Below are 21,316 nucleotides of genomic sequence, written 5' to 3'. Positions count from 1 at the left end.
GAACAGTCAGCTTCCTTCTGTGTACATTTCCTGGACCCTCAGGTTCTGTGTGTCTCTCTAGGAGTATAGATTAATTCCCCTGAAACCTCATAACTCTCTTTTGTTTTGTATTGTCCCTAGCTACTAGGAGCCCCGTTCTTGCATCCCTTCCTGATGTTGTCCTATACAATTTATTCACTTAACATAAGGCTGAAATGACTTTACCAAAACAAAATTGAAAGTAAAATGTCATAGTATTAATATCCACATATTTGGAGCAGTTACCATCACTTCTGAAAAAGTCAGAATTGCCAAATCTCCTACCCTATTTTGCATTCTACACCTTTGTTGTTATGATGGAGATTTGGTCGTTTTTGGTAGAGGGATGCAGTAGAGAGCTGCTAACAAGTGTTCTGTGTCTCAAGGTACAATAGGTAGGGGGAACCACCTTATCATGCTCCAGCTCATCTATCTCTTTGAGTGATCAGTGGCAGTGATTCATTGACTCCTGGTCACCTACCAGGTGAAACTGGCAGCTTAGATTGGTACCATGTTAAAATTACTGGCAAACTTTTGCCATATAGTATACTTATGATACTTGTTTTGTTTCTTAATTAGAGAGATCAAAATGAGATACTGTCCAAAGTAGTTTCATCTACAGTTAAACCATGTGAGAAAGAAGATGATAATACAAAGTAAGTGTTTATGTTTCAAATCAATTATTACTGATGGTTTTAATAACTGGTATGGGATGCATTTAAGAACAATAATAATACTTAGCATTTACATAGCTCCTCGGGGGCAGCTAAGTGCTGCAATGGATAGAGTGCTGGGCCAGGAGTCAGGAAGACTCATTTTCCTAAGTACAAATCTGGGCTCAGACACTTACTAGCTGTGTGACCCTGGGAAAGTCACTTAACCCTGTTTGTCTCAGTTTCCTCATCTGTAAAAGGAGCTGGAGAAGGAAATGGCAAACCCCAAATGGGGTAAGACATGACTGAAAATGACTGAACAAGAACAACATATAGCACCTACTATGTGCCAGGGACTGTGCTTAGTGCTTTACAGTTATCTCATTTGATGCGCATGACAACCCTCGGAGATAGCTGCTATTATTATCCCCATTTTATAGATGAAGAAATTGATGCTGATAGAGTTAAGTGCCTTGCCCAAAGTGACATAGTTAGTAAGTATCTGAGGCTAGATTTGAACTCAGGTCAGTTCAGTGTTTCATTCACTGCACCACCAAGTCTCCCCAGAAACTTTGGAATGGGCCTAGTGTAGGGAACTCCTGGTGAAGAAATTCTTGCTAACAATGCAGGTTGACATCTATTCTGCAATTAGTGTTAGATTTTTACCTGAGGCACCGAGAGGTTAAATGATTAGCCCAAGATTACATAATCAGTATGTTTCAGCGGCAGGTCTTGGATCTAGGTCTTCCTGATACCTTGGCTGGTTGTCTATCAATTATGCCGTGGTACCTCCTGGAGATGAATGATTATAAAAAATAATTCTTAAAGTGTGAACTTTTATGAGTCCTTTGTTTTGAAGAGCAATTGTGTAATCAATATATTAAGTAAATACAGTTATTAAAGAAAATACATTTAGTATCTATTTTCATTTGAACTACTGATATAATTGGTATAAAAATTGGATCTCTCAGCCATCAAGGAGAGATAAATGGTTTTGGTGCAATTTGAATAATATGAAATAAAGTACTGTTTCATTTTTATTACATTAACAGAGCTATTTGAAAGTCAGTAATCATCCTTAATGATCCATGAATTTGTAGAAGATTTGGATTAGGGCAATAGTATGCTCATAATAAGGTCAGCTAGGTAACACAGTAGATAGAGTATCAGGCCTGGGGTCAGGAAGACTTGAGTTCAGATCCTGCCTCTGACACTAGCTGTATGTTCCTGGGCAAGTCACTTAACCCTGTTTGCTTTGGTTTCCTCATCTATAAAGTGAGCTGGAGAAGGATATGGCAAACAACTGCAGTATCTTTGCCAAGAAAATCCCAAGTGGTATCACAAAGAGTCAGACATGACTGAAATAACTGAACAACAGCAAACCCTTTATAAATCCAGTTCTTAGAAGCACCAATTAGCAGTTTTGGAGAATGTTAATATTTTTGGAAATGGGAGGAGAAGTATGATGGAAAGGGCACTAGGGCTTCAGTCAGGAGATGTGGGTTCAAATCTTTGATCTAACACTTACAGTCTCTGTGACCATGAACAATTCGTTTTAACCTCTCTTTGCCTCAGTTTACTCATCTGTAAAATGAGAATAATATTTGCATTTCACAGGGTTAGGCCAGCTTAGGCTCATTGTTAGGGGATATGAAGAGAAAGAAGACAGAATCAGAAGAAGGGCATTTAGAGTTAGGAGAAGCAGGAAAGGACATTATGATAAAACCAAGGAAGGAGAGAATTTAAATGAGAAAGTTAACAGTAGATCTTGGCTGTAAGAGGTCAAGGAAAATTACACTAGTGACTGCATTTGGTTAGAAAAAAGTTATTGATTTGAAACATGGTGAACGATATAGATCAGCCACAGACCACCAACACTGTAGATGAGCCACTGCATCTCATCAGGCTTAGTGTAGATGAATGAATTTATGTAAAAATGAGAAATGACCAAAAAATGAGAAGTGATCCAGAACAATAAGGAAGATTACAAGCTTATGATCAGCATTTAAACATGATTTTGAGAGATGTAGAAGAGACTGTGACAATTGTAGAAAATGATGAAGAAGCTTATGAAGAGGTCTATAAGTTAACCAAGATGAACATTCCAGTGCTGTTTGTCTGAGGCCTTGGGGTTGTGGTAGTAGCCCCTCCATTGAAAGTTGGCTGAAACTAAGACTGTCCTGTGTAGAAAATTGGAGACTCTGGACAATAACCTCTATGAGAAAGGCTGGTGTTCAAAAGAACACCCTGTGGTCCTTTATAATATTTAGAAATATTCAAGGAACAGTACACCCTTAAATGCATTTTTTTTCCAGATAAGTCCTGATCTAACTGGCATAACACTTATTCTTAGATTTCTAATACCAAATCTTTAAATTAATGTAGGCGTCATAATTCAGCAATCTTTTTCAGTGATTTAATTTGCCTCTTCATCTTATATTTTTATAATTAAATTTGTCTTTTGTTTTTTGGGAAAAAAGAAAGTTATTGGTTAGAGAGGTTTGTTTTAGGAGAATAATTTAGGAGACAGTGATGAGAGAATGGTTTTCATAGGTGAAGGGTGTTGGTTTCAGAAGTTAGGCTGTAAAAGAAAAGAGGGAAATAGGACAATAGATATGAGAGATTTTTTCAGGATATGCAGATATATATTTAAGGCCATAAGGGAAAGGAGCCAATGAAAAGGAAGAGCTTAAAGATATTGGAAAGAAAATAGATAAATGTGGGAAATTCCTTCTGACATTGGGAAAGGTTAGGATCCAGGCTACAGATAAAGGAATAATTTTAGAAAGGAGGTAATACATCTTTTCTTCTGAGACTTCAGAGAAGTATGAAAGGAGAGAGTTACAGGGTGTTGAGATGCATAATGGATAGATAGAAAAAGGCATCAAAGTAAATTAAAGTAACAATTAATTGTAGGAGGGTAGAGGAGACTTTCAGAAGAGTAGGATGTCTTTTGAATGACTGTTGCAGGTAGCAAGCTAAAAAGTTGAAGAAGGATGAAAAATAGAACTGATAAAGAGAAGCTAGAACCAAGTTGTAACTGGACAGTCTAGATATATAGCAAACCAGATCTCTTTATTTTCTTTTAAAATTTATTTTTGGGGTAGGTAGGTGGTGCAATGGATAGAGCTCCTGCCTTGGAGTCAAGAGGACCTGAGTTCAACTTCAGCCTCAGACACTTGACACTAGCTGTGTGATCCTGGGCAAGTCACTTAACTCCAATTGTCTCACCAAAAAGCAAATAAAATAAAATAAAATTTATTTTCTCTTTTTATTATGAAGAATTTGACAAACAGCAACAAATATCAACATTCTCCTACACAAAGGTTAATGTTAAAAGAGTACCACATAGCATGACACTATGAATTTTTACTATGTGTGGCTTGCATCTCTTAAAGATATATATCAGATTTGTCATATAATGCCCAACATTGTTCTGCTTATCCATATCCTCCTTTGAATTTCCCTCTGCTATTTCCCAATGTTTCATTGAAATTTCCTTCTTTCCTGTCTTTCTCCTTTTTTTTTTTTTGGCTATCACCATTATGACCTTTCATACAGTTAAAGCATTCAAATCCACACATTGGTTGTGTTGAATATGTCTCATTCTATATCTCTTATACATTCTCTTTTCTCTGCCAGGAAGTGGGAATTCTGATTCATCATCAGTCTCCTGGAATCATAATTTGTCAATGTGTTTATCATAGATCTTAAATTTTTCACTTCGTTTATAGTATTATAATTACTGTACAAATTGTTCTCTTGGTTATTCTCACTTCATTTTTCATTAGTTTATACAGATCATCACATCTCTGAATCCATCCCTTTTGTACTTTCTAATGGCACAATAATAATCTATTATATTCATAAGCCTTAATTTATTCTGCTGTTCCCCAACTGATAGATATCCATTTTTTTCTAATTCTTTTGCTACAAAGAAAGTGATACTATAAATATTTTTGTTCATACAGGTCTTTTTCTTTCTTTGGTCTCTTGAGTATAGGCTTTGTAGTGGTATCACCAAGTCAAAGGGTATGTACATTTTAATAATTTGGGGAATATAGTTCCAAAATGCTTTACAGAATGGTTAGGTCATTTCACAGCACCAACAGTGCTTGTCCTCTCACGTTTCTACCAACAGTAGTCATTTTCCTTTCTGTCATCTTTGCTGATATGGTCAGGGTAAAGTAGAACCTCAGAGTTCTTTTTAATTTGCATTTATCTTATTAGTGAAATGGAGAATTTTTTTATATGATTGTTGATAACTTGCCTTTCTTCTTTTGAAGAGTACCTATTCATTACCCTTTGACCATTTACCTATTTGGGAATGGCTCTTGTTCTTATCTATTTATATCAATTTTCTATCTATCTTCATTATCATACTTTTATCAGAGAGATTTATTGCAAAGTTCTTTTCCCCCTAACTTTCCCCCTCTTAATGGCATTGATTTTGTGTAAAAACTTTTCAATTTTATGTAATCAAAAGTGTCTGTTTTCTCTCTTATGATCTTATCTATTCCTTGTTTGGTAGGAATTCTTCTCCTATCCATAATTGTGAATGTTATCTCCTTTGAACCTTTAAACTTGTTTATGATATGATCTTATATATCTAGATAATGTGTCCATTTGGAATTTATTGTGGTATATGATAGGGGTCTAATTTGTTTTTGTTAAATAGTGAATCCTTACCACACTAGTTGGAGTCCCTGGGTTTATTAAATACTTTGTTTACTATATTCCATTGCTTTTGGGTCTTGTGCACCTAGATTGTTCCTATGATCAATTTTCCTGTTTTTTAACCAGTTCTAATTAATTTTTATCATTACTGCTCTGTAATATAGTTTGAGATCTAGTACTGCTAAATCCTTTAACTTTTCACTTGTAAAATTATTCCAAGTTTCGACTTTTGTTTCTGTAGATAAAGTTTATTATTTTCTAATTCTATAAGGCAGTCTGTTGATGATTTGACTGGTTTGGCACTGAATTTGTAAATTAATTTAGGTAGTGTTGTCATTGTTCCTATTGGCGTGGCTCAACCATGAGCAATAAGTATTTCTCCACTTATTTGTCTATTTTTATATAATAGAGTGTTTTGAGGTTTTATCCATATAATTTCTTTGTGTATGTTGGTCAGTGGACTCTGATAATTTTGCATTCTATAGTTATTTTGAAAAGGACTTCTCCCATTTGGGTTTTTCTGGTAATAAATAGAAAGGTTTATGATTCTTGTGGATTTATTATACATCCTTTTACTTTACTGATGTTATCGTTTCCAGTATTTTTAGTTCAAATGTTAGCATTCTTTAAGTAAACCATCATATTGTCTTAAAAAAGTTATCATTGTTTCCTCATTGTCTATGATTATTCCCTTTTATTTCTTTTTTTGTCTTATCACTATGGCTACCATTTCTAAAATTATATAAAATAATAGTGGTGATAATGAACATCTTTGCACTACCTCTGATCATATTGAAAAGGCCTCTAGCATTTCTCCTTTGCATATAACATGAGATTCTTGATTTTAGATAGATAGCTTTTACCATATTAAGAACTGGTATATTTGTTGCTATGTTCTTTAGTGCTTTTTTCCCCACATATAGTTTGTCAGAAGTTTTTCTCCGCATCTTTTTTTAATTATATGATTTTTTTTGTTATTAATATGATATATTTAGTTTTCCTAAAAGTAAATCATGAAGTCTGAAGTAGGAGAGGTATTCACTGTGGCCATCAGAAAACTAATGGACTAAGTGAAATGAGGGAGATTGATTGCTACTTATATTTCATTATTTCACTTGATTTATGGCCCTGTCAATGAGACTATAGCTGCCTCAACAAAACATAAATTTTTTTGAGAATTGCAAGGGACCTTAGTGGTCATCAATTTCCACTCATACCTGAAAGGAAGTCCTACTAACACATATCCAACAAGTGGTTGTATAGAATCTATTTGAAGATCTCCAAGAAAAACGAACCCACCATAGGCAGCTCATTACATATTATGTATGTAATTGTGAGGAGTTTTTTCCTGACATTAAATCTAAATTTGTGACTTGGCATCTTCTGTCTATTACTTCTTGTTCTGCCTTCTGGCACTAAACAGAACAAGCCCAATTTTCTTCCACCTGGTAGCCCTTTAAATATTTGACAATAGCTGTCATGTCTCCCCTGAGTTTGAGTCTTCTCCAGATTAAGCATCCACAGTTCCTTCAGCTTATCCTCATTTAATATGGATTCAAGGTCATTCCAACATCCTTATTACCCTCTTCTGGATTCTCTCTGGCTTATCAATATTCTTCTTAAACTATGGCATACAGAACTGAATACAGTATTCCAGATGGGTTCTAATTGGAACGGACCACAGTTTCCCTATCACCTCCTTATTCTGTTATGCTTCTATTGATGCCATCTTGATTGCATTAGCTTTTTTGGCCATCACATGACTCTAGTGACCCAGATTGAAATTTCAGCCCATTAAGACCCCCAAATGTTTTTCAGACAAACTGCTGTCCAACCATGTCTCTTCAATCCTGTACCTGAGAAGTAGATTTTTTTGAACCCAAGTATAAGCCTTCCTTAGTCTTCATTAACATTTCAACTAACCTTTCTTGATTCTGTTCCTCTTCCTTAAATCTTTTCTTATAGGAATCATAAATATAAATTGGACATGGAGATTGTTTTCTTGATTTTTCACTTTTCCTGGGGAGGAAGGTGCCAATGACCAGGCAAAAGTAGCTTCAAGCTTGCTGCTATAGGTAATTGAGGATGCCTGGTTAGCATGGGTACTTCAAAAGGCTTAAAAATAATTCCTGATATTGTAAAAATGACTATATCAAAATTATGGCAAGAATAATAAACTATTTTCTGATTTTTCACATTTGTATCCTAGACTGTTTCTATCCCAATCTATTTCTTTGTGAAGAACTGTAGTTCTTCAGAGATCTGTTTTCTGGATTCCATTCTAGGCTTCTCCATTTCCTTCATATATACATTTCCTTGTTACAAGACAATCCCTTGAACTTTTAGAATACTTAAAGTCCCCCCATTTACATCTTAGCATGGAAATGCCTCCTGAGGGAGACTGTACCATGATTCGCAATCACTTTTTGGTGAGGAGACCACCTTCAATAATAACAATTGTATCCAAGTACTTAGAGGTACTGGCATAATCTTCTTTTTCTCATATACTAAAATGATAGCCTAAATTTAAAAGATGACAGCACTCAAAAGTTTATAGTCTCTATGTTCCGTGTGAAAGGTTAAAGAGAGTGTTATAGTAATAACTGAAATAGAAAAGAGGTACTGCCAGAGGATGACTTGTTAGCCCTATGTGAGCTTTTCTTTTAATGGAGTCAGTCCTTCAGTATTTTATATGCAGGAAATCATGATAGTATTTAAAATATCATTGTTGAATTCATTGTGTTCACTATGTGACATGTACCGTTAAAACAGGTAATTAAAAAAGAAATACTTTATCTAATATATGAGTATTTAAATGATGTCTTCACAGGCCACAGAAATTTCTGGAACTAAAAGTTTCAAGCCATACAATTCCTAAAAGTTGCAGCTTGAAAATAATATTTTAAAATATAATTATAAATAAACTGTTAGTGATTATTGTTGCTCTTAGTACAAGTACTTCTATATCCGTGATATAAAGACTTAAGCACACCCTTCCAATGGAAGACTAAAAAGCTAAAAAAGGTTAACTAGTAGTCTGTTCTTTCTGTGAAATGAAGTTAGAGACTCATTTCACAAGTATAAAAATAAATGTTATTCTAAAGAATAAGAATAGATGTTTTGTTTTCTTATACTAAATTTTCTTGAAGTGTAAATTGGAAATGAATCTTCTATTTACCTATACAAACTAGCTTTTAAAAAAGTTATACTATTTCATACAGATTTACCAAGTGAAACATGATCCTTGGATATTGGAAACTATTTCAGATATAAGTTAATTTGGTGTGCTGAATATCCATTTCAACACAAAACAATGCTAATCTTGTATATTGTAGGTGCTCAGTAAATTTTTGTTGAATTTAAATCTACTTTACAAAATGATTAAATTATTTTTTACCACAAATATACAGTATAGTAGCTTCTTTTACACCCAAGGTTACTCTGTATCAAGTAGTATGTTGACCAGAACTTAGTTCCATCATGTATATGTAGCTTGTGGTTAAGTGGAAGTTGGGCTCAATAATCAATCAACCACATACTAAGCGCCGATTGTGTGCTAGGCAGTGTGTTAATAATACAAATACAAAGAATGAAATAATCACTGTTCACAAGAATTTATGAGGAAGAACATAAATACATATATAAATCTGTACAGAATAAATACACAGCAGTGAAATACATAATACGTAGTTTGGAAAGGAGGCTATGAGCAGTCTGGGGATCAGGAAGCTGCATTTTTGAAGGAGAGAAGAACTCCAAAGGGTAAGGAGTGCATTCCAGACCTGGGAGACAGCCAATGCAGAGGGAGTGAGGTGGGAAATGAATGGAATGTTGTAGTTGAGAATAATAGAGAGAAGGCTAGCTTGGCTGGGTCACAGAGTACAGGAGCAGTAATGTCCATTGAGGTTGAAAAGGTAGATTGGGACCAGGATATGAAGGACCTGTAAGAGTAAACAGAGTTTATCTTTGAACCTATGAGTCATAGAGACCACTGGAGTTGATTGAATTAGGGGAATGAAATGACTGGATTTGCACTTAAGAAAATCACTCTGGCAGTTGGGGGGATGATGGACTGAAATGGGGAGAGACTTGAGGTAGGGAGACCAAAAGAGGCTATTACAGTAATCTTGGTGAGAGGTATTGAGGGTCTGAACTAAGGTGGTGGCTGTGTGAATAGAGAGGGGTCAGATATGAAAGATAATTGTGAAGGCAGTAATAGCAAGATTTAGAAACTGATTCGATATATAGGGTGAAAGAGTGTGGGGGGTCCAGGATAATGCCAAGGTTATGAATCTGGGAGATTAAAAATATTGTGGTTCCTTCAACAGAAATAGAAAAGTTTGGAAAAGAATAGCGTTTTGGAGAAAGACAATGAGTTCACTTTTGGACTTAATGAATTTGAGTTATCTCTTAGAAATCCATTTTGAAATGTCTAATAAACAGTTGGTGATATGGAACTGAATGTCAGGAGAAAGACCAGGGCTGGATATATAGATTTGGGCATCATCTGCATGGAAATGATAATTAAACCTCTGGCAGCTTGTGAGGTTACCAAAAGAGAGACTGTAGAGAAAGAAGATGGTCCAAGACAGAACCTTGAGGAACATCCACAGTTAGGGGACTTGATATGGATAATCAGCCAGGAAAGGAGATGGAAGAGGGAGCTTCAGGTAAGAGGAGAACCAGGAGAGAGCAATTTCACAAAAACCCCAAAAGGAGAGAGTATTCAGGAGTAGAGGGTGGACAATATTGTTATTACACAGCAGACAAGTTGAGAAAGATGAGTACTTAGCAGAAAAGACCCATCAGATTTAGCAATTTTGATAATTTTGAAGAGAACACTTTCAGTGGATGTTGAGATTGGAACCCAGATTGCAGAGAGTTGAAGAGTGAGTGAAAGGATAGGTAGAGGCAAGAGTATGGATAGCTTTTTCTAGGAGTTTGAGTGAGAAAGGAAGAAGAGATACAGGACCATAGTTTCAGGGGATGGCAGGGTCTAGTGAAGTTGGTAGAAGGGTGGAGGAGACTTGGGCAGGTTTGAAGGCAGTAGGGAAGAAATCAGAAGATAAGGAGTGATGAAAGATTTGAGAGAGGGGATGATTAAGGTTGCATTCTGCAGGAAAAGACAGGAAGGACTGGGATCAAGAACCTATGTAGAGGGATTGGACTTGGCAGGGTAAAGGGCTGTCTCATTGTTAGAGAGTGGGAAAAGAGGCAAGAGGGGGAGAGAATGTTAAGGAGTTTTGAGAGAAACAGAATGGGAGAAGAGGGAGCTTGAATCAAAGGACCTTCATTTTCTCAGTAAAATAAGAAGCAAGGTCCTCAGCTGAATGGGGAAAGGGAAAGGAAACTTGAAGAGGGAAGAGAAGATTTGGAATAGCTTCTGTGAGAAGTGAGATAGGGAATATTAGTCAGAAATGAAAGGACTTCCTTGTTGTAGCAGGGCTCAGTTGAAGCTGGTACTGTCACTTTATGTGACATACCCAATAAGAATAGTTGTGCGACTTCCTCTAGCTCCATTCAGCAGGGGTGAATAGGAACAGAGGAAGCCCATGGGGAGAGTAAGCTAGGGCTGAGTTTTGGCAAGCAGTGAGTGGTCTTAGCACATGCGGGCAAGGGATTTGAGAGCAGATGACATTGTAGTGTTGGAAATAAATAACTATAGAGTCAGGCTTGGAAAGGAAGGAAAGTGTAATCAGAGCAGGGATAGTGACCTGAGAAAACACTGAGAGTTAGGGATTTAGGAAGTCTCAGTGAGGGTAAAGAAAAGGTTTAGGAGGGGTGAGGCATGGGGAACAACTGAATGAGAGAACAGTATGGTCAGATAGAGGAATATGAAACATTTCTAATTAAGGAAATGGAACACTTGTAGGTAATGGTCAAATCCAGTGTGTGACCATCTCTTTGTGAATTTGAAGTGGCATGAAAGAAAAGGTCGTGACGTCTAAGGAAGTTTAGGAGTTGAGAGGTTATACATTTGAAGAAAGCATCACTGTGCATGTTGAAGTTCCCAAGTATAAAGGTAAAAGAGCAGAAAGAAAGGTGGTGATCCAGGTGCCAAACTCCTTGAAAAAGGAAGGAGAATGAGCTGGGGACTGGTATACAATAGCCATTATGATATGCATTAGGTGGGAAATTGTGATAGAGTGGACTTCAAAGGAAGAGAGATTCCTAAGGGCTGGTGGTAAAGTGATAGAGTCTAGAAGTAGCAGTGGGGAACAAGGAATATTGCAAATCACCCTTATGGGGCCAGTGTTTCTAGAGTGGGTGGGAATATGTGTTGTTTGAGAAGGCCAGTGCTGGAGAGGATAGCCAGGGTATGCAGTACCATGAGGGATAAGAGGTTACAGTGAGAGCTAATAGAGAAGAATGCAAGAGAAAAGGTCCAGAATGAAGGGAAATGTGTTTCTCATGGAACAGGAATTCCAAAAGATACAGTAGAAGGGGCAGAAAGGGAGACATGGTTGGGGTAGGATGGGAAGGATAGGAATGAGAATAGGAGATTTGGGTAGGGAATAGTTTGCTGCTACATGACTAGTGATGAATACAGGGCTAGGGAAGGAAAGAGGGTGTGGGAGATTATTAGCCATAGGGATGGTATTGGGCAGCAGGTGAATTGTAAACCTCGTAGTCTCCAAGGAGTGTTTCAGAGGGGGTGCCTTGGCCTGGGTCTCAGCTCAGCTTAGGCTTGCTGCTGCAGCTGCAGCTGCTCCTTCTTTAGGTGGGAGAGAGGCAGGACAGAGCTGAGCAGAACAGAATGGTGGGCAGTGGTTGGCTGAACCTTGATCTGCTGAGTCAGTAGCACAAATTTTATTTTCATGGGAAAGCATAACAAAAGGCAGGCTGCTGAATTACTCTGCAATCTACTCTTTCTTTCACTTACGTTCACTAGAAATAGAATGGGTATGTTCCAAGTCCATAGGAGAAACAACTGCTACCTGGTTTTAAGTTGAAACAAAAGGAGAGAGACAGCGTTTAAGGGTGATGTCAAACCTCAAATTGACACCAAGGTGATTAAGAGGTCTTTCTTAAAAGTATATAGGATTCAGAAAGATTTTTGTGTCTTTGGAAAAAATGGTGGTTTTCTTTTGTTCTGTTCTTATAAACAACCTATTTTTTGCTTTCTACATAAATCCTTGTTTTTGGAAGATGTATTCATTACTATTAACTACATTTTATGCGTCTATATTTTTAAATTTTTCTTTGAAAAATCCTTGTATATGTAGCTAGTTCAGTAGGTAGAACACCAAAGAAAAGCTCCTTTAAGATAAGGCCTGTGTTTATTTTTATATTTATATTCCTAGATCCTAGCTCAATGTTTTGCATATGGTAGGTACTTAATAATAAAATTGATTTGAATTGAATTGAACTTTCATGTCCTCAACAGGTATCAGTTGTACTTGAGGAAAAGAGTGGAACTTATGTTACCCTCTTAAGAGTAGATAGCCAGCCATTCACTTGACAGTTTTTCTGAGGCTTTTATGTTAATAGCTCAACTTAAATAATGCTTTATTGTTTCCCATGCTTTCCACACATCTCATTTGACATAAACTGATAGAGCTGGAAAGGACCAAGGCATCTTTTATAAAAGTAGCCCCGTAGCTTCATTTTACGGATGAAGTCCAGAGAGTTTAAGTTACAAAAGAGTGTCCTTGGTCAGGGACACACAGCTAGTTAGGAAGTGTTAGGTAGTTAGGTAGTTAGGTAGAGTGAAGACTACATGTTGTCCTGGAGAGCCGATGATTTTCTGACCAGGACAATGTGTACTCTTCACTGTGGTGAAGACTAGCGTTCCTTCCACTATGCATACTATGTGCTGATGCTTCAAACATGAGAAGTCGCATTAACAGAATAACTTTAAACATTTTAGGGTATAGTAGCACTAGAAGAGGTTAATCTTGTGAAATAATTATTTTGTATATATTACAGAAAATCACCTCGCCATATATTCCATTCAGATTTTCTTGCGTTGGATTTTTGTAAAGTGGGGCCACCTGTAATCATCATTCTTTTAAATTAAACGCTAGTCAAATTGTTGAATCTAATTTGAAAATTGAATTTTATAAAGATATTAAGCACTTATGTCCTATTTAGTAAGCACTAAAGGAAATTTATATAACTAATGTGCTCTTTTTCTTTTGCATCACTATTATTTTGGCAAGGTATAGATAATTTAGTATTTTAGGATTTTTTAAAAACTTATTTGGTAGTTGTACATTTTCATTTTCAAGTTGTTACTATTAAATATTAATGTCAACTTATAACAACCAATTATTAATTTATGTATATTTTTTGCTTCCTAGAGATCACTTGGCTTCTGAAGGAGCAAATAATAAGGTACTAAAATGAAATTTTCTTTGAATGCGCATATGTCCTGTAGAATGACGAACTTATTTGCACATTTGGATAAATATAAACGTATAGTATATAGAGGGCATAGGAGGCATAACAGAGAGGGGGCTGACTTTGGAGCTGGGCACATAATAGACACATAGTCTGACCCTGAGCAACTCAGCGTGTTCCTCGATGCTCTAGGCCTCTCTCTAAGATGACAAATTGTAGAGAAGGTGTCTTCCAGCTTTGATGGAGGGAATTCCCTCACCAGGGAGTTCTCTATATCAGTGAAATCACATGTCCCTATCCCTATAGAGGGCATATGTAGCAAGGTCATGGTTAGTAGAAATAATATGTGTTTTGGAAGAGTTACCTACAAAGTGAATTTCTGTACATCGATTCCTTTTCTCTATTGAATTCTCTGACAAAAATCAGAGCTGCCTTCCGTGGAATAGAAAAAAAAAAGTTATTGTGGACTGAGTATCCGTACAGCCTAATGGATTTCCGCTAGAATCAAAAATTTTTCCTTCTGAAGTGGCAAAAATTTGGTTGTATGACAGATCCAGTGATACAAGGTGAACAGAAAGAATATTTGAAGTCTTATAGCTGTGGCCCTCCTGCTGCAAATAGAGTCTTAGACAAAAGAAGTTTACATCTTGACGTTAAAGGAGAAAAGAGAAAGACCTTTAATATTTGAAACTAACCTGTCCCTGTGAGCAAGTGATTGGTTAGTAAGAAAGGCTTAGTAGCTACTTAATATTCTTTACATCCATTTGACCTTTAAATTGTGAGACCTGAGCTCTAGTGATAGCTTTGCCACTGAGAAGTTAGGGCCATGTCATTTAACCTTTCTGGGTTCAGCTTTACTCATCTTTAAAATGAAAGGTGTGGGATGATTTATAATGTCACATTCAACTTTAAAATTCTGATTCTTTTGCCCTCAGAATTCTCCTTCCACTATGACTATTTATTGAATAAAAAACAGTAACTCTGCTGTGCATGTAAACAGCAAGCCTATATGTGATAAATGTATCATTTGGAAAATGACTGATGCTGATTAATTGCTAGTTTATTTTTCCCCTAGCAACCAAAGATCCATAAGTCTGATCCTATGACTGAAATTCAAAACAAGCCACAGTCTGGAAATAAAGGAAAGAGAAAAGCTTCAAGGTATACATTTTTTAAGTCTTATTTTCATTTTCTAGTTTCCAAAACCTAGCAATATCATCACTGTGAATAATTGATCTTTCTGAACTTCTCCACGTCTTCTTGTTGTTATTCAGTTGTGTCCGACTCTGTATGACAAAGTCCGTTGGGTTTTCTTGGCAAAGATACTAAAGTGATTTGCCATTTCCTTCTCCATTCGATCAAGGCAAACAGAAGTTAAGTGACTTGCCCAGGGTCATACAGTTAGTAACTAAGGCTAGATTTGAACTCTGGTCTTCTTGATTCTAGGCCCAGTGCTCTATCTGCTGTGCCACCTAGCTGCCTCCTTTTCCATACCTACTCTTACCTTATAGATGTAATTTTATACACACACACACACACACACACACACACACACACACACACACACATCATACCTATTTTCATACATTTAAAACATTGGAGTCGGTGATGTCTTGCAGCAGCCCACTAATGACTATGTAATGTAGTCATAAGTAAAATTGCTTAATTTCTTATTATTAATTTAAGGTAAACTGGCTTCTCAGAGGAGCTAGGACAAGTTTCTTGACCCCACCATTTAGCGTAATGCTTGGCACATAGTAATCACTAAATAATTTTTTTTTCATTCATTCCCGGCCTAATTTTTTGTCCACTATACAGTTATCCCTTCCACGTTATGGGGTCTAAGGGCATGGCACCTCCACAATCTGAAAAGATCTGGAAAATCCATGTAAAATTTTTTGGTCCTGCCTTTGTACCAGAGAAGTATCTGTTTTTTTCTTTTTCTTTTATGGGGTGTTTACAGTACCTTATTGTAAAATTTGGATCGAGTATTTGGTCATAGGCTATATTACACAATACTATACATATATTTTATGCATTTCTGAGTTTCTAAACTTTTTCTGTGTCCTCTGCTGGCTTCTGTGTGTTGTCTACAGCTTCTGCAAAAAATTCCCATTTAATTTCTTATGCCAACCCGTGATATATTGAAACCACAATGGGGAAAATCACAATATGGAAAGGATAACTGTAGTAGGCTTCTTCAATTTTAGATACTTAATAAAAGCACTACAAATCATTCTAGTCAATTGAGAATATGATCTGACATAAACAGTACTGAATTTAATTTGAATCAGGTCTTAATATATTTAAATTTTACTTTCTGATTTTAATTTTTGTTTTCAATTCTAAATTTTTCCCCTCTGTCTACCCCCTGCCCATTGAGAAGACAAGAAACACAATGCCCATTATACATGTGAAATCGGGCAACCTGTGTTGCAAAAAAGAAAGGCAGAAAAATAAAGTAAAAAAAGTATGCTTCATTCTGTGTTCAGAGTTCATCAGTTCTCTCTCTGGAGGTGGATAGCATTTTTTATCATGAGTCTTTTGGAATTGTCATGGATCATTGTATTGATCAGAGTAGACAAGTCTTTCACAGTTGATCATTGCTACAATATTGTTGTTACTATGTACAGTGTTCTCCTAGTTCTGATTACTTTACTTTGCATCAGTTCATACAAGCTTTTTCTGAACTTCTTCTGAAACCTTCCCCTTCATCGTTTCTTATAGCACAATAGTGTTCATCACATTTATATACCATAACTTGTTCAGCCATTTTCCAATTGATGGGCATCCCCTCAATGTCTATTTCTGTGCCACTACAGAAAGAGCTGCTATAAATATTGTTGTACATGTAGGGCCGTTTTCTTTTTCTTTGATCCATTTAGGGTATATTATTAGTAGTGATATAGTGGTATTGCTGTGTCAAAGTGTATGCACAGTTTTATGGTCCTTTGGGCATAGTTCTAAATTGTTCTCCAGAATAGTTGGACCTGTTCACAACTCCACCAACAGTGGATTAGTGTCCCAGTTTTTCCACATCCTCTCTGTCATTTGTCATTTTCCTTTTATATCATGGTAGCCAATCTGACGAATGTGAAGTAATACTCAGAGTTGTTTTAATTTGCATTTCTCTAATTATTAGTGATTCAGAGCATTTTTCATATGACATTGACATCTTTGATTTCTTCTGAAAACTGCCTGTTGAAAGTATCCATTTTATCTCCTGTGATCCTCTCTGTCTCTTATTTGGTCATGAATTCTTTCTGCAGGGTAGGGCACATAGGGCCAAGAGGGGGAGTCAGCATACGCTTTGTTTAGAGTAATTTTTTACAGGTATTTGGAGGGGTTTGGGGGAGAGCTCAAGCAAATCACTGCTTTTACTCTGCCATCTTGGCTCTGCCCCCTGTAACAGATTTAAAAAGAACAGAAGAAGGTGTATTTTCTCATCTCTTTTCTGCAAAGAAGAGAAGGAAGGTGCATTTCCTCATCTCTTCTCTAAACCCCAAGCTTAATTATTATAATTATATAGCATTTAGTTTCCTTTTTTGTTCTTTCTGTTTATGTTGATATAATCGTTGGTTTTTAATACTTTTCTGGTTCATGCTGCATCAGCCATATGTCTTCTCATGACTCTAAATTCTTCATATTTATTGTGTAATAATATTCTATTACACTTGGGTACCACAATTTATTTAACTATTCTGTAATTTATGGGTAGCTACTTTGTATTTCCAATTATTTGCTAATACAAAAAGGTGCTGTTATGAATATTTTGGTGTATGTGGAACTATACTTGCTACATTTGACCTTCTTGGGTCTATCTCTGACATTATCTTTAATGGCATAGTTATTCACGTTGAGAATGCTTCTGACACTTTGGCCTCCCATTCATCAACTTTTACTTCCATTATGTATACCTCTACTCTTCAGGAGATCCTCGTACCTTAGAACTTATCCTCTCCCCAAACTCTTCTCCCTCCAAGACCTTCAAATCTGAAATTCCCTCTGTGATCATAATTCATATTGTCCTGTCTTTCTATCTCTCTGCTGTCTCATTTCTTCTGAACCTTCCCTTTGTCCTCATTGACACCTCTAGTCACTCCTATTCCTCCCTATTCTCCTGATTCATCACTTCTTTTCTTGCCTCCTTTTCTTCATAGTCTTGATATTATTGCTAGCCAGTTCAATAAGGCATTGTCCTCTACACTTGAATTGCTTATTCCTTTTACTTTCTGCCATTTCCTCCCTATTCTTCTGCTCCACCCTGGTTCATCTTTACCATCCATGTTCTCTGTTTCTCTTCCCAAGCTGACACATGCTGCTGGAGGAGGTTGTAAACTGTGTTGGGTGGATCCCCTTCAACTGGACCCTTATCACTATAGAGTTTATACCCTTTTATTCACTTTATTAATTCCTAAACAGACTTCTGAGAGTGACTGTTCCGTACCTTTTCTCTCTCCCCAAGCCTCACTTTCTTTTCTCAGATGATCATTCCTTCTACTTTACTGAGAAGAGGCCAGCTGTCATGAGTTCCCTTATGTCTGATCCCTCTTTGCCCATTGTCTCCTCCAGTGTTCCAGTCTAAGAGGGTGAAAAGGCCTTCCTGTTTGTGAGGCTAACCCTTCCACCTTATTCTCTAGATTGAATCCCCTCTAGGAACCTTCCCGTTGATCATTTTCTCTCTCTCTTTCATTTCTACTCCCTCTTTTTTTTAAGGCAATTGGGGTTAAGTGACTTGCCTAGGGTCACACAGCTAGTGGCAAGTGTTTGGTCTGAAGACGGATTTGAACTCAGGTCCTCCTGACTTTAAGGCCGGTGCTCTATCCACTGCACCACCTAGCTGCCCCCTACTGTCTCCTTCTTTATTGGCTCCTTCCCTGATGTGTATAAGCATGCCTCTATCTTGTCAATTTTAACACAAACACATTTGCTTGATTCTTTCATCCCCTTAAATTATCATATTATAGATCTCATTATTGCATTTCTAGAATGCATATTCTACATGTTGCCCCTACTTCTTAACCTTCTAACCACTCTTTAAACACTTCAGTCTCACTTATGACTATTCATTATACAGAAAATGTTCTGTGGGATCACTAATGATAATGTCATTCCATATACAAACTAGAATAGAAAAAGAGGATAACATGAAACTATGACTCTCTCTTATGTATAGCTTGCTTCATAAAAAGCACATAACATAAGGGGCAGCTAGGTGGCGCAGTGGATAGAGCACTGGCCCTGAAGTCAGGAGGACCTGAGTTCAAATTTGGCCTCAGACCACAAACACTTGACACGTACTTGCTGTGTGACCCTGGGCAAGCACTTAACCCCCAATTGCCTAAATAAAAAATAAATAGATAAATTTTTAAAAAGCATATAACATAGCATATTACTCTCAAAGCTGCCTTTCTTGTCTGTGTTTCCTTTTGAATTTCCTTTGTTTTTGTGCATATGTAGAACACTTTAGTTACCCTCTTTTTCTTTCTTTTCTTCATTTTTTGGCAACACTATTGCTACCTCCCACTCACCCCCTAATGAAGAAAAGAGAGAAGCATAGTCAAGTACCTATGACTTTTTAAATCACTAAATCCAAGGACTCTTTTTCGGTCATTTCCCTGACCTTTCTACAACATAGGATGCTATTGACCACCTCCTCCTCCTCTTGTGTGATGTTTTTCCTTGGTTTCCATGACACCATTCTTTCCTAGTTCTGTTCTCACCTCCCTGATCATTTATTCTTGGTGTCCTTCATTGATTCATCTTCTTCCTGCGGTCTAAGTGTAACTACCACCCCCCAGTTTCTTCTTGGCTTATTCTTCTTTCTTTACATTACCACTCATGGTGATTTCAGCTGCTCAGCAAGTTCAAAACCCAACTGATCATTTTCCCTAAGCCAGTCCATACTCCTAATAGTTAATGTCCATCTTGTGCCCCTACTTATTTTGGAAATTAGAAAATTGAAGTCCAGAGAAGTTAATGACTTAGCCATGGTCATCCTGGTGGTAAGTAGCAGAACCCAGATCCTCGGAGTCCAAGTCCAGACTTCTGTTGATGATTCTACCTCAGCCTCATCTTAAACTCTTCCCTCTCCCTCATCCCTCACATCTCATCTGGTCAAACCTTGTAGAGTCTCCCTGCATGAGGGCAGTACTAGAGCAGCTTTTATCCTCATCTCCCCAGGGCTTGATTCAGGACCTTGCTCATAGCTGGCCTTTACTATGTGCTCGTTGAATTGAATTGCTCTTGCTTTTAAACATTACTTACAAACAAGACTTATCTCAGCTTATCTTAGTAGCCTGTTTCAAAAAGCTTCTCCTTCCCAAGGAATTAGTAAATGGATATTTCTAACCTGAACTTCCTAAGTCTTAAAAATCTCTATCAGTTCTCTTCTGTCTTTTTTGTGGAATATAATCAAAGATAGTTTTTGGTTTATTTTAGTGAAGTTTTAGAACTGTGGTGGGCAATGGAAAGAGGAAAAAGGGGAAATCAAGAGAAAGAGGGAAAGAGACAAAGAGAAAAAGAGAGAAGGAAGAGGTAAGGAGCACGGTGTGTTCTGTAGTGAATGTCAGTGAGAGGTCAGCACGTTGTTTTGACTGCCCATCTCTTGATCCCTTGGGCAATATACATGAGAATTAGGATATTTGAGGTGCACTGGATTCAGGGTCTTTAGACTTGGGTTCAGATTCAGATTCCGTAATACATCTGTGACCTTTGGCAGGTTGTTATATAGTCTTTTTTTTAACCTTTAGTTTTCTCAGCTATAAAAAAGTGATCTCTAATGCACCTTCCTGTTGAACTAATGCACCTTCCTGTTGAACTCCTAAGATGTAAATTGTAGTAACAGTTATAATTCTCGAAAACTTCCATGATTTATTTTCTGCTTTATAAGGAAAGGAAGTGTTTAAGTAATTTTGGGGGTATGTCTGGTTAAGTTCTTACAGGTGTAGCTTGGGTCCTACTCAGTTGTTGGCTCCCTTAAGGCCTTCTATAAATGTCAGTTGTTGTTGTTGTTATTAATTATGTATTAATGACACTTGGGGTAAACATCAACCCAAAACGCAGCTTACAAGTGCCAAGCTGTTTTTTTTTTTACCAGATTAGAGGATACATTAATTTAAAGCAAAATACATTAATTAATAGCTAAATTTAAAGCAATTAAGTAATTAATTAAGTAGCATAGCAAATAAATGTCAAGGACAACTAACCCAAAGTGCCAAGAGGTGTGCTTTTCCATTGATTTCCACCAGTCTTGTGGAGAGCTACCTTCCCTGTGCCTGCTTGCTTCCTTGCCGCTAAGGCTTCTTCTTGCTCGTCTGCTTGGCAAGGGGAAAGGGAGAGAGGGAGAGAGGAAGAAAGGAGGAGAGAGAAAGAAGGAGAGAGAGGGAGGGGGAAGCAGAGAGGGAGAGGGAGGGAGGGAGAAAGGGAAAGGGGGGAGAGAGGGAGAAAGGGAAAAGGGGGGAGAGAGAAAGAGGGAGAGAGGGTTGAGGTGTGGGTGGGGTGAGGAATAGGAGGGTGGCATGGGAGGGGAATCATTTTCTCTGGCTGCAAAGTGCAGGGATCCTCGGCTGCTCTTTTCTCTCTGCCTCCCTACCATCTGCTGGTGTCTCAGCTGAGCTCCTCTC

The 21,316-nt window shown here is 37.2% G+C and overlaps 1 protein-coding gene and 1 pseudogene across 1 annotated transcript in view; both read left to right on the top strand.

Moving 5' to 3' along the window:
- The window catches only part of TEX9 (testis expressed 9), a 50,152-nt gene that overhangs the window by 2,795 nt on the left and 26,041 nt on the right, over positions 1-21,316 (top strand). Inside the window, exons 4-6 of the mRNA XM_020981459.2 lie at positions 598-674; positions 13,652-13,685; positions 14,767-14,852. Coding sequence (XP_020837118.1) covers positions 598-674; positions 13,652-13,685; positions 14,767-14,852 — 197 coding nt within the window. The remainder of the gene's footprint in view (positions 1-597; positions 675-13,651; positions 13,686-14,766; positions 14,853-21,316) is intronic.
- LOC110205150 (U6 snRNA-associated Sm-like protein LSm3 pseudogene) lies at positions 2,512-2,838 on the top strand (annotated as a pseudogene).

The sequence above is a fragment of the Phascolarctos cinereus genome, unplaced genomic scaffold, assembly GCF_003287225.1.
Source record: "Phascolarctos cinereus isolate Bilbo 61053 unplaced genomic scaffold, phaCin_HiC Scaffold_3;HRSCAF=262, whole genome shotgun sequence".
Taxonomy (NCBI): domain Eukaryota; kingdom Metazoa; phylum Chordata; class Mammalia; order Diprotodontia; family Phascolarctidae; genus Phascolarctos; species Phascolarctos cinereus.
This window is presented reverse-complemented; position numbering and strand designations above follow the sequence as displayed.